Genomic DNA, 13796 nt, shown 5'->3' on the forward strand with positions numbered 1-13796 from the left:
TTAAAATGTGGCACCGCGGTGATTAACCGCGATGCCACTTACTTTTTTAAATAATTTCAGAAAATTTTGATTAACCGCCACTTACTTTTCTAAATATTTTTAAAAAATCTCATTTTTTTAATTTTTTTTCCTGTATTTTTTAAATAATTTCCCCCAATAATTACACCTCGTCTATGAGGTTTGGCATAAACCATCACGATGAAGTTTAGAAAATTACATTTTATATTTTTAAAGTTTATTTTCATCTAATAAATAAATTTATATTTATTAAACTTTATTAAATTTTATTGATATTAATTAAAAAATTAAATGAAATTTGATATTTATTTTTGATTGATTAATTATTAATTTATTACATGTCAAATAAATTTTTTGAAATTGAACTGTCTTTATAGCAGTAAAGATATGCTTTCTCACATGCATTAACGCATGAAGATGTATAAAAATACTACTACCCCAGCTCTTTTATGATAAATTCTTGTCCGAACCAAATCAACCACAAAGCAAGTGTGTCACACTTTCTATGTGCTTGGCCCATTACCTAAATTTTATATTAATTACACAACAAGTGTATTGCACTTACTATATGATTGGTTTTGGTTTGACAGAGTCGAGTTGGGCCTAGAATTTTTTTACAAAAGTGACTGGACATCATTTTAACACTACTACCCGAGTTCTTTATGAATTTTTTTTTACCCAAATTAAGTTTGATCGAACCAAATTAATTACAAATTGTTATCTGATTGGTTCCTTCTAAACTTTACACCAATCACACAACAAATATATTGCACTTGTTATATTATTAGTTCCGATTTGGCCGAGTCGGGTTGGACCTAGAATTTCCTATTCTTTTATCGTGTCCATAACACTTTCAGTTAGTTTTCTTTTGTTCTTTTCTTTTTTCTTTAAAAAAAATTTGATTTGTTTGTTTATATATTTTGATTTCATTTATAATATATTTTAAAATATAAAAAAATATTTATTATATACACGCAGAATATCGTGCCACGATGGCTGGTTATATTAAAAAAAAAGAAAGAAAATCACCATTTTATGTGATCTATTTTTTTTCTTAAATTATAGTTGCGATTATGATTAAATATACTTTAATCATAAAATGATAATAAAATGGTGATAAAAATAAGCACATTCGGGCTTGATGTGGCCTGGCTCGGGCCTCAGTCGAACCAGTCTATGGGCTAGACTTAAGTTTAAAAATAGACTCAATTGGGCCAGATTTTTTCAGGCCGATCCGTGTCGGTCCTGGCCAAACGGGCCCACTGTGCACTTTGACCGTGATCAAATTTGGCCAAATCGAACCAATCACAGTGCAAGTATATCATACTTGATATGTGATTCGTCACTTTTCTTAAACTTTACACCAATCACATATCATTACACTTGTCATATGATTGATTTCAATTTAACCGAGTCAGCTCTGAACTATAAATTCGCGGCTACAAAACATAAAGTATATTTATGAGTGTTAATGTACTTTACCCTCCTAAAAATTCAAATATCTTCTTGTCGTAGTCGACTTAGTATAATACTTTTTTGTCTGAATCCATGTTTATCTTATTTCCTTTGCTGTTGACTTTAAGGACCAAAACTTGTGCATCTGAGCCTTCAAGCTACAGTTTCTTCTCCCTTTGCTGCCCTCTTTTGACCATATCCATTCGCAGTATGAAAACGTTAGATTCAAATACACAAACAATTTCAGATGATCAGAACTTCGACAGAGCAAGCGAGTTAAAAGCCTTCGACGAAACAAAAGCGGGTGTGAAGGGACTAGTCGACGCTGGAACCACAACGGTCCCTCGAATTTTCTTCTCACCGCCGGATGAATTCGACAACGCTGCTGATGTTAGTACACTTGGAGTCAGCATTCCAGTACTTGACCTTGATGGCATCGACAAGGATCCGGGCCGACGAAGAGATATAGTCCACAGAGTCCGGCAGGCGTCCGAGACGTGGGGTTTCTTCCAGGTGGTGAACCATGGCGTTCCGGTGAGCGTGTTGGACGAAATGTTGGAGGGCGTGCGGCGGTTCTATGAGCAGGACACGGAGGTTAAGAAGAAGTGGTACACGCGGGACGGATCCGAGACGGTTGTTTATAACAGTAACTTCGATCTATATAGGGCTGCATCGGCGAACTGGAGGGATACGACTTATTGCAACATGGCTCCTAGGCTTCCCTGCCCGGAGGAGTTGCCAGAGGCATGCCGGTAAGTTGTGTTTGGCAGAAATTTTTGTTGGCAAGTTGTTGTGTTAAAGAAACATGGCTACCAAACATGGAATTTGTGTGTTTTAGAATTTTTTATGGTAGTTTGATAAGTCATCGGGTAGGATAATTCATTTTGGGTGAATTTTTGTGTAAATCAGATTTGGCCGAATTGAACTAATTATATGGTAGGTGTGATATATACAGTTGTAATATAATTGATCACTTTCGGCAAAGGTATACTTTTATAAATTTCATAGAATTTTAACTAATAGAAGAATATATTTTCTAGATGGAAGCAAACTTTAGGAGTGCTAGACATAACTTTTGAAATTACAAAAAATATATGCATAATTACACTAAATCTGAGAAAAAAGGTGTGTAATTATCCCAAAAATATTATATGATTCCAAATTAAAAATTTAATCCAACATTTCAGCTACCAAACCTAGTATAAAATAGGCATTATGGTGGGATATCCTTATCCAAGATGACGAATGTTTTGACCAAAGGGCAAAATTATCTTATTTGCAATTTGGATTTTTTTTTTTAAATGACGAAAATACCCTTGACCATAATTTAGAACTTTGTATTTCTTATCTTTTGCTTTTTGGTTAAGGACATTTTGGGCAGCATGTGTTTGTCCTCTAAATTCCATTATGAATAAATACCCCCATTTTATGCAAAAAACATGTCATTATAATATTATTGTTTGCAATTTGGCTTTTTATTTTTTATTTTTTAAATGATGACTAGATTTAAAAGTTTAAACTGTTAGAAAGAAGGATTCTTCACGTGTAAATCCAAATCTTGCATGTGAAAACTTTTTTTTTTTTAATATATAAATGGGTGGCAATGAAATTCGAATTCAAAACCTTTTATTGAACTCAACTGTGATACCATGTGAAAGTATGGAACATTGCCTATGTTTACCGTTTTGCCTGAACATAAACATCGGATCGAAATTACTCAAACATTTGTGGACGCTTTGTTATTTTTCTGCCGGACAAACATCTGTCTGTAGAGACATAATGCTGGAGTACTCCAAGCACATAACTAGATTAGGTCGTTTTCTGTTTGAGTTGCTATCGGAGGCTCTTGGTCTCAATCCAGACCATCTCAACAACCTTGGATGCTCCGAGGGGCTTGCCGTCTTGTACCACTACTATCCAGCGTGCCCGGAGCCAGAAAAGACGTTAGGCGCGAGCAAGCACGCCGACTACGACTTCCTCACCGTGCTACTCCAGGACAATATAGGAGGACTTCAAGTTCTTTTCCAGAACCTGTGGGTTGACATCCCACCTCTGTCTGGAGCTCTAGTGGTTAACGTTGGAGACCTTTTGCAGGCATGTTTTCTTGTTCCTAGTACTTTGATTTGTTTTTTGAACTTATTCACATGAATACGAGTTAGAAAGACGTGCTGGGAGTGTAAAATATGATCTGATGTCATGGTGTGTTTGGAAAATTCTAGTTCAGATTGGATCCTATAAAATTTGAATTAATTAATTACACGATCAGTACAGATACACTCGTCATGTGATAGATGAAATTTAGGGAGATGATCAAGGGAAACTATAACCTAGACTGGGTTCGACAGAACTTAAACTAATTACATGTCAAGTACAATACAGTTGCCGTATGATTGATATACAGTTTAAGAAAAATGACCAATATACCTGCTTTTCAATTGGTTTGGTTCGACTGAACATGATTTTGATAAGAATTTTCCCGTGACCAATCACATATAACAAGTATAGCAACTCGCTGAGTGATCAATTGGATTCATCCAAACCTAATTTTGGGTAAATATTTCTTGCTGGTGGGCTTTAACTTTTCAATGTCCAATTTTATGTCGAGCATTCATGTCTCAGTAGAGTTCCCTGAACCATATAATTTTCGCGTTCACAATCTATTAAATGATTTTGTCTAAACCCCGTAAAATCTGTGCGTCGTGTCTGATTTTCCTTCTTACATACTGCACATGTGTCACTTTTGTCCTACTATTTTCTGAAACCATTTGTGGGATTGTCGAATTTCTTCAGCTAATATCAAACGACAAGTTCAAGAGCAGCCAACACAGAGTGCTAGCAAACCGTGGTGGCCCCAGGGTATCTGTCGCATGTTTCTTCACTACCGGTTTGATGCCGTCGACGAAGCTCTATGGGCCTATACAGGAGTTGCTGTCGGAAGAAGACAATCCTCCCAAGTACAGAGAAACTACAGTCAGAGAGTACTCACTACACTACAATGCAAAAGGGCTTGGTGGGACTTCAGCTTTGTCGGATTTCATGCTCTAAATGTGCAAAATTTGGGCCTGCTGGCTGCTTGCAGGAATGGTCTCTTACATCTACTTAATATGTAAGAAATTCATAAATGATACTTTATGACAAGAATAACTAGAATAATATGCAATTGTTCAAGCTGTCGAGGTTTAGACACCATAAAAGTATGAATTATTTTTTACATTATAAACGAAGACAACTTAATAATAATTATAAGATAATACTATTACTATGGTCACATAAAACTAATTTGAAAATTTAAGTTTAATGACTGTAATATTCTATGAACTTGAAATTTTTTGTATCGTAGTATTGGGATCTTGCAAGTTTGGTACCATGTTTTTCTAGTTGACCAAATTTGGTACCCTATAAAACGATTCAGTTGCATAATTCATACAACTATTAATTTTTTAACGAAAGGATCATGTGGCTGTTTAAATAAATGCAATAAATTGCATTTTTGGAACTATATTTTTAAGGCCCTTTGTATAGTTGGTACCATATTTTTGGGATTGACAAAAGATAATACCATATAAATGATTTATCGAAACCTGTTGTCTGTGCTTTGTTTAAATGATAAACTGTTACTCATCATTTACGTAATAGGGATATATTGATATGGCGGTCAAATATGTTAAGTGAGCCGAATGTGTTGGGGTTATGGTTAAGTTATGGGTTTTTTTTGTTTTTTTTTTTCCATCAGTAATTTTATTGGGAAAATTGCAATTTTAGTCCTATAACTTAGGGAGGTTGTATTTTTAGTTCTGTAAAAATTGATTTTTGTAATTTAGTTCTATAATTTTATAATTTTGGCAATTTTACTCCTTTTCCGGCCAATTAGACCAAAAATTGCAATTTATTTGTAATTTTAGTCCTAGAAATAAATTCATGAAGGACAAAAAATGACAACTCTCTCAAGTTATAGAACTAAAAACTTCAACGTTCCCTAACTTACAGGATTAAAATTACAATTTAATTTAGTCATGTGCAAGTCATATGCAATTTTTTGGCCAAATTTGTCGAAAAAGGATGAAAATTGTCAATGTTTAAAGTTACATGACTAAATTGCAAAAATTAATTTGTATAGGACCAAAATTGATACTCCCATAAATTATAGAACTAAAATTGCATTTTTTTCAATTTTATTTTACCTCTTAATTAACTCGAATACATTCAACATGTCAACAGCAGATAATACCCAAACTCATATCCATTATGATAGCTATTATTCAAAGCTAAATGTATTATTTTTATACTAGACCTAAACCTAGACCCGCAATCATACCCATACGCATAGAAATAAATATCTTGGTACGGGACCCTAAATACTCGTGGGTATGAGTATTATTATATATGGGTAAAATTTATAATTTTTTAATCAATTAATTAGATATACTTGACATCTAAAAATTCTTAATTTTTGTGCCTATTTTATTAATTCTTTTTTACGTTTTGATGTTTTGATAAGATTTTCAGAGTTTTCATTTTTGTTTTCGTAGTGTTACAATTCCAAATTAAGTCTCAAATAAATCAATTTGAACACAACGTGATAGTTTAAAAAAATCGTAATAAAATTAAATTAATTAAGTTTGACTAGTATATGAAATAAATAAAATTATTTTAAATCGTAAAAGATCATCAAATAAAAGTTGATTGAACTCAAATTCAAATGGACAAAAAAAATTTATACCAAAGTTAAAATATATTTTTTATGCATAATATATTCTTACTGGTTCTCAGAACTTTCTAATACATATCGGCTGACTCTTTGAACAACCAAACATCATACATAGTTTCATGGTTTACACAAGACAAAGTGTCTTGAAGCAGTTTATGGTGCCAACACTCATTTGTTTCCTTTCATATCACACACTAATTCTACAGTCTGAAATGCAGCAATGCAGAAGTGCCACCGAGCCCCTTGGCCCGAAAGAATTCAGTATACTCGTTGGCGGTTGTCGGGCGGTACTTGGGGGGGTCGTCTTCGGACAACAGCTCCTTCATCGGTGCATAAACCTTTGAGCTCGGCCCAGAATCTCTGCCGAAGAAGCTGGCCACTGATATTCTTGGACCGGCATTGCTCGCCAACACTCTGTGTTCTACGCTTTTCAACTTATCGTTTGACACGAGCTGAAATTAGTAACACAAAAATCAAAAGTATTGCTTGTCTGCTCAGTATGATGTTAAATCTCAGATATTAGGAATGTTTCACTTTGTATAATATAATTCTATAGTTTTTTTATTAGAAATCACAGGAAACAACAGATACGTCCCTATTAGGACAATGCAATACTAGATACTTGCCTGAAAAAGATCTCCAATATTGACAACTAAGGCTCCTGGTAGGGGAGGAACATCAACCCACTGGTTCTGATGTCGCACTTGGAGGCCTCCCAAGTTGTCCTGAAGAAGCACAGTTATGAAGTTGTTGTCCGAATGTTTTGATATGCCAAACGTGAGGTCCGGCTCAGGACAAGGTGGATAGTAATGGCCGATGAGCGCAAGCGACTCTGCGCATTCCATTTCTATGAGATGATCTGGGCTGAGTCCCAAGCTCTCTGACATCAACTTGAATAAACATCTCCCCAGTCGGATCACTTGCTTAGAGTATTCTATTATGATATCCCTACAACAACATTAGCTGAAGTTCATTGCAAGGTGAGATTTGTAACCATGTGTTGTAATAATCTAGGAGATTGATAATAATTTTAGTATTGTCATAACATAGTTATTAGATGACAATTTTTATTATAAATAAACTATTAGTGCATATTTATAACACAACATAACATTAAATAATTACTGTTACTAGCTAGATCGTAGCTATTCGTATCACTAATGGATTTTAATGACAATTTTATACAAAATTCGTTTATCACTAAAAATCTACTAATTTTCACAAAATAATTATAGCTAATAAAAATATAAAATTCATTATTATGACAAAATGGATTTTCTTGTCGCTAAATATATATAACTATTAACACCATTAAAATTGGCGGTGAAATTTTTTGTCACTAATAGCGTAATTTTTGTATCTATACATTAAGTAGAACACAAATAATTGGAAATGGGTTTAGTTCAATTTACCATTATGATATTTGCTATTTTTTATAAAAAATAATTTATTTATTTACAATATAATAGTATGTTTGCATTTTCTTGAATGGAGAATAGAAAATTAAAGGCAAAATTGTAAAGGGGAAATTTCCATAATAAACCCACCTGCAAACTGTCGGCAGCTCCTCCGGCTGCGCTGGATTAGGAGAAATAACACAGTAAATTGTGTCCCTCCAGTTGGCCGCCGGAGAACTAAACAAATCAAAGTTGCAATTAAACGTCACCTTCTTCGTGGAATCTCTACTGTAAAACTGTTTCTTAATCTCCGTTTCTTGTTCGTTGAATCTGCGGACTCCGTCCAACATCTCCTCCAGCATACTCACTGGCACTCCATGATTAACAATCTGAAAAAAGCCCCACGTCTCCGACGCTTCTCTCACCCTGTCCACGATCTTCTCACGAACTCCGGCATCCTCGTCAACCCCGTCAAGGTCTATTAATGGAAAATCGAAGAGGTTTCTGGTCGGATTCTTGATATCTCTTAGGTTTTCCGGTGGGTGGATGAAGATTCTTGGCAACTTGGTAACCCCGGCATCGACAAGTCCTTTCACGCCGGCTTTCGTGTCTTCAAAAGCTTGTAACTCGCTTTGCCGATCGTATTTTGTTTCGGTCGGGGCCTGGATTTCTTCAGCGGTGCTGGAAACAACCATTTTTTTATGTGGCAGCGAGCAAGAATCAGAAGTTCTCCAGATGTAGAAGGATTTCTGTATATGAACCGAGAGTTGATCGAAGTAAAGTGTCGAAATTTGCAGACGTAGGCTTGGGAACTGACAGGGAAATGTTTCCACCGACGAGAGAGAACAGCTTGTTAGCAGTTTCGGTTGAATGCTGAATGGCAGAAACACGATAGGAACATATGAGGCGCAAATCATTATAAATTCACCCCGGTTATATTGAAAATAAGAAAATTATTCTTCTATAAAAAAATATAATAATTTATTTTTTTATACTTTTTAAAAATAAGTAATTTACCTCCATATATAGGGAGGTAAATTATTTCATTTTAAAAAATATAGGAAGGTAAATTGTTGTATTTTAAAAAATATAGAGAGATAAATCACTATTTTTTTTATAAGGGGATAATTTATTCATTTGCAATATCACAAGAGAGTTGCTTATATTTTTTCCCTAACACAAAATCTTATGGCTAACCATAAGTTTGAAACTGGGGTAAATTTCAATTTACCCCTACATATTGGTAATATTTAAGAAATGCCAAGAGGACCAACAATTTCATTTTTTATTCCCTAATTATGTCACTGAATCAATTTGAACATCCCATATTCCGGTCTCAGTAATTTTGATTCCTGACATTTGTTAAATTCATTAGTTTTCATTTTCTCTGTTTAATTGACTGTGAAAACTAACGATCAATTCGGACATAACACACTCGTATTGAAGGATTGAAAAATTGAAAAAAAGTGTCCGATTTATCAGCTCAATTGATGTATTTTTTCTCTCCTTCTCTCCCAAACGCTCCTCAAACACCCTAGATCCTCAAAATTTTCTTCCAAAATTTCCTTTCATTTCATTTAGAAGTCGTCCAAAAAAAAATATAATTTCCATCATTTAAAAACTGAAACTAGACTGTTGACCGATTTATTTTGGACGATTATGGAGAGTGTGTAGCTGAATCAAAGAGTATGGCCAGAGAAGATGACCTCGTACATACGACGCCCCTCAATATAGTAAGTCATCGTTTTTTTTTTTTGTATGAAATAGGAAAAAATTAAGGTTAAAATACGAGTTTTGTGTTTTTAGAAAATAGGAAAAATTGGGGTTTTTATAATTTAGGATTTCTAGATTTGGGGATTTTAAACTTGGGTTTTCAAATTTGGGGGCTTTTATGTATAAAATATGAATTTATGTTTGTTGGAAAATAAAAGATTCTGTCGTGGAAAATCACTATCTTGAAAGCAAAATTTCGGTACTACCGTGGTTCAGATAGTATAAAACGATCGCTCCTAATGTTAACACAGCTATAACTCTCTTACACGAGTACTCGTGGAAGAAAGCTTAGAACAACGAACTAAACAACACTCAGAAGAGAAGGAGAGAAAACAGAGAAAAAAAGCAGAAGAGAGGCTCTCGAATTTTTGGTGTGTCTATAATGCATGGTGCTGAGCCTATTTATAGATGCAGAGCTGGGTTGCTGGAGAAGTAGGGATTCTATACCAGCCACACACGTCGCCAACGGATAGAATTAAGCAAGAAATTCGGCAACTTACCAACAGATAGAAGTAAAACTTCGGCAATAGTAGGCTAGTTCACGTAGGAGTGTGTGGTGATTCTTTCAAAATCCACCTACCCACACTTCTCATTCCAAAGGTAGCAAGATGATTTAATATACAGAGAAGAGAAGTTGTTTGTCTTTTCTATGTGGGACAAGTGCATTAGTCATTCCCAACAATCTCCCACAAATGACTAATGTAGAAGAAGAATATGATTTTTGATTGAAGGAAGAAATATACTTAAGCATTAATATCTTTTGATTGAATTAATGCATAGTGAAGTGAGGCAATCAATTTGGCTAACGAGAGTGATATGATTCTTGAGCTTTCGATAGCTTAAATTGAGACCCCCCACAATCACGTATGAATTCCTTAGTGTTCGTTGTTCTGAAATAAAGTTCCGAGCGCTATTAATGACCTTGTGCTTATACTTTGGGTTCTAATAAGTGCTCTAGAAAGAACTTTTGTTTTCCTTTCATAAAAGGCGGCCACATCCATCCAGATAGCTTCTTCAAGTCTATAAACCACTCAACAACTGAGCTATGAGGCTATCTTCCTGAACAAAGTCAGGGTTATCCATCAAGTCCTTATTAGGACTACCCAAACACAGGGCTATGGATTTATATGGTTATTATCATATTCCATTAATCAAGGGGTTTCAACCCCATTGCTCTCGAAAACTCAAAGATAATTCTCTTGGTAAGTTATTTCGTGAGAGGATCTGCCAAGTTCCTCTCGGACTTCACATAATCCAAGGAGATTATCCCATTTTCTAGGAGTTCCTTTACTGCTTCATGTCTGATACGAATATGTCCCCTTTTGCTATTGTAAGCATAGTTCTTGGCAATTCCAATAGCAGCTTGGAAGTCACAGTGTAGAGATACTGGCACAGTTGACCCCCACAAGGGCACATCTCCCAACATTCTCATCCACTCTGCTTCTTGACCTACTAATTTAAGAGCTATAAATTCAGATTCCATAGTAGAGCGAGCTATACAAGTTTGTTTAGCAGATTTTCAGGAAATAGCTCCCCCATCCAAAGTAAAAATAATCCACTAGTTGAGCTTACTTCATCATTATTGGTAACCCAATTTGCATCATAAAATCCTTCTAACACTGTGGGAAATTTATTAAAGTGCAAACTCAAGTTTATAGTCCCCTTTAGATATTTCAACAAGCGACATAGTGCCTTCCAATGTTCATTATTGGAATTATGGGTATACCGACTTAGTCTACTCACAGCGTAAGCTATACCAAGTTTGGTGTAGTTCATGAGAAATATGACACTCTCTATGATTTTTGCATACTCAGCTTGTGACACATTATCACCTTTATTCTTTTTGAGATATACACTCGGGTCATATGGTGTTTTGATTGGTATCTCATCTTGACCATCGAACTTGTCCAAAATTTTCTTTATATAGTGGGATTGACAAAGAGAGAACCCATTTTTAATTTTTTTAATTTTAATGCCTAGGATTACAACAGCTTCCCTAGGTCTTTCATGTTAAATTGTGCTGATAAGAATCTTTTAGTTTCCTCAATTATTCCTATGTTGCTGCCAAAAATCAGCATATCATCGACATATAGGCATATAATAGTACATTTTGTCCCAAAATAATTTTGAGTATACACATGTGTCTGATACATTTGTTTTGTATCCATTAGTTTTTAAAGTATGATCAAACTTTTCATACCATTGTTTGGGTGCTTGTTTTTGTCCATATAGTGATTTTCTGAGTTTACAAACTTTGTTTTCTTGGCTAGGTACCATAAACCCATTAGGTTGTTCCATATATATTTTTTCTTCCAAGTCACTATTTAGAAAGGCTGTTTTTACATCCATTTGATGGATTATTAAGCCAAGAATAGCTGATAGTGCAACTAGAGTTCTAATGGTTGGAATCTTTGTCACATGTGAGTATGTATCAAAATAGTCTATGCCTTCTTTTGTGTATAAACCACAACCACTAATCGTGCCTCAAATTTGTCTATTGACCCATTTGGTTTTATTTTTTTCTTGAAGACCCATTTGCATTTTATAGACTTACTTTCTATAGGCAAATCCACTAAATTACAAGTATGATTTAATATTATAAAATTTAGTTTATTTCTAATGGCTTCATTTCAAAAACTAGAGTCTATGGAGGTTATTGCTTCTATATGTCTTAGGATCATTTTCAACTAGAAACATTGAAACAAAATCTTCATTTATCTTTCCTTTGTCTTTCGTTAGGAAAGCAGTTAAAAAGTTTGGTCCGAAACTATGTTCAATTTTTTGTCTTTTACTTCTTCTAGGTTCATTCACAATAGAATTAGAGGAAATTAACAAAGGTTTATTGCTTTAAGAGGCTATGTCCGTTCTAAAAGTTTTAATCAATGGAAAAACTAGTTCAAAAAATTCACCATCTCTTGATTCATCAAGAGAGTTATCATTTAAACACATGAATCTATATACGGCAGTATTTTTGGTGTATCCAATAAACACATAGTCAAAGGTTTTTAGGTCCTATGTTTGTTTTCTTAAATTTTGGATATGCTACTTTAACTAGACAATCCCACACTTTATTCATAAGGGGTTTTATTCAATTTCTTATGTGGGATAGCGACGGCCCGTGAGGAGGGTGCCGGCCCTCCTCCGCCGCTGCTTTTTTTTATTATATATATAATTAATTTTAATTTAATTAAAATAATATTTTATTAATAATAAAATATTATTTTAATTAAATAATTATTATATAAAATAATATTTAATTATTAAATACATATATATAATATTATATATATTAGATGTGATAGAAGGGCAAAAATATCAAAAAAAAGGTACTTTAATAGAAAAATCGCAGTCAAAGCGCGTGTGGCCCAATTTTTGTACGGAGGGGGTTTTTTGAACTTTATTTTATATTATAGGGAGTATTTGATATTTTAATTTTCATAGGGGATTTTTTGAACATTCCTATTATCACAGGGGGTCTCTGGATTTTTCTCAAATTTGACATTAGACCTCAGCCGTCATATTGATTTTCGCAAATAGCAAACTTGGACTGAGTTGATAAGCTATGAAACCTCATCAAACACTCCCCATTTCACAATGTAATACATATGGCTGAATCTTTCATAACAACCAAACAGTACACATAGTTTCATGGTTTATACAAGACAAAGAGTTTTGAAGCAGTTTATGGTGCCAACTGCCAAAAACTCACTATTTTATCAAACATAATTCTACAGTCTGAAATGCAGTAATGCCGAAGTGCCATCGAGGCCCTTGGCACGAAAGAATTCACTATACTCCTTGGCGGTTGTTGGGCGGTACTTGGGGGGGTCGTCTTCGGACAACAGCTCCTTTATCGGTGCATAAACCTTTGAGCTCGGCCCGGAATCTCTGCCGAAGAAGCTGGCCACAGATATTCTTGGACCGACCTTGCTCGCCAACACTCTATGTTCTACGCTTTTGAACTTATCGTTTGATACGAGCTGAAATTAGTCACACAAAAATCAAAACTATTGCTTTGTCTGCTCAGTATAATGTTAAATCTCAGACATTAGGAATGTTTCACTTTGTATAATATATTTCTATATAATTTTTATTATAAATCACAGCAAACAACAGATACGTCCCTATTAGGACAATGCAATATTAGATACTTGCCTGAAAAAGATCTCCAATGTTGACAACTAAGGCTCCTGGTATGGGAGGAACATCAACCCATTGGTTCTTATGCTGCACTTGAAGCCCTCCCAAGTTATCCTGAAGAAGCACGGTTATGAAGTCGTTGTCCGAATGTTTTGTCGTCCCGAACGTGAGGTCAGGCTCAGGACAAGGTGGATAGTAATGGCAGATGAGCACAAGCGACTCTGCGCATTCCATTTCTATGAGGTGGTTTGCGCTGAGTCCTAAACTCTCCGACATTAACTTGAACAAAGATCTCCCCAATATCA

At 34.7% G+C, this 13796-nt stretch overlaps 3 protein-coding genes across 4 annotated transcripts in view; 1 reads left to right on the forward strand and 2 right to left on the reverse strand.

The window, feature by feature from the left end:
- Window positions 1360-4646, forward strand: LOC105158447 (1-aminocyclopropane-1-carboxylate oxidase homolog 1-like). The gene is made up of 3 exons (XM_011075212.2): window positions 1360-2225; window positions 3246-3567; window positions 4264-4646. The coding sequence occupies exons 1-3, from the start codon at window positions 1567-1569 to the stop codon at window positions 4516-4518; spliced, it is 1236 nt and encodes a 411-aa protein (XP_011073514.2). The 5' UTR covers window positions 1360-1566; the 3' UTR covers window positions 4519-4646.
- The window catches only part of LOC105158448 (1-aminocyclopropane-1-carboxylate oxidase homolog 1), an 8857-nt gene continuing 1307 nt past the window's right edge, over window positions 6247-13796 (reverse strand). Inside the window, exons 2-4 of one of the 2 annotated variants that reach the window (XM_020692686.1) lie at window positions 7729-8026; window positions 6808-7129; window positions 6247-6633 (exon numbers count right to left, since the gene is read on the reverse strand). In XM_020692686.1, the coding sequence (XP_020548345.1) occupies window positions 6382-6633; window positions 6808-7129; window positions 7729-8026 (872 nt within the window). In that variant the 3' untranslated portion in view covers window positions 6247-6381. Of the gene's footprint in view, window positions 6634-6807; window positions 7130-7728; window positions 8452-13796 lie in introns of those variants that run through there. The other variant, XM_011075213.2, reaches the window with a different exon arrangement.
- LOC105158449 (1-aminocyclopropane-1-carboxylate oxidase homolog 1-like) lies at window positions 12917-13790 on the reverse strand. The gene is made up of 2 exons (XM_020692687.1): window positions 13507-13790; window positions 12917-13331 (listed from the first exon to the last, which is right to left on the reverse strand). Exons 1-2 carry the CDS (start codon window positions 13765-13767, stop codon window positions 13080-13082), a joined length of 513 nt encoding a protein of 170 aa, XP_020548346.1. The 5' UTR covers window positions 13768-13790; the 3' UTR covers window positions 12917-13079.

Source organism: Sesamum indicum, linkage group LG3 (genome assembly GCF_000512975.1).
Source record: "Sesamum indicum cultivar Zhongzhi No. 13 linkage group LG3, S_indicum_v1.0, whole genome shotgun sequence".
Taxonomy (NCBI): Eukaryota; Viridiplantae; Streptophyta; class Magnoliopsida; order Lamiales; family Pedaliaceae; genus Sesamum; species Sesamum indicum.

Bases quoted from the DNA above. Each gene is read 5' to 3' on its own strand.
- LOC105158447 (XM_011075212.2), top strand. From the start codon at position 1,567: ATGTTTATCTTATTTCCTTTGCTGTTGACTTTAAGGACCAAAACTTGT. The intron at 2,226-3,245 runs GTAAGTTGTGTT...ATCTGTCTGTAG, and splicing joins GAGTTGCCAGAGGCATGCCG to AGACATAATGCTGGAGTACT. The intron at 3,568-4,263 runs GCATGTTTTCTT...GAATTTCTTCAG, and splicing joins ACGTTGGAGACCTTTTGCAG to CTAATATCAAACGACAAGTT.
- LOC105158449 (XM_020692687.1), bottom strand. From the start codon at position 13,767: ATGTCGGAGAGTTTAGGACTCAGCGCAAACCACCTCATAGAAATGGAA. The intron at 13,332-13,506 runs GCAAGTATCTAA...GACTAATTTCAG, and splicing joins ACATTGGAGATCTTTTTCAG to CTCGTATCAAACGATAAGTT.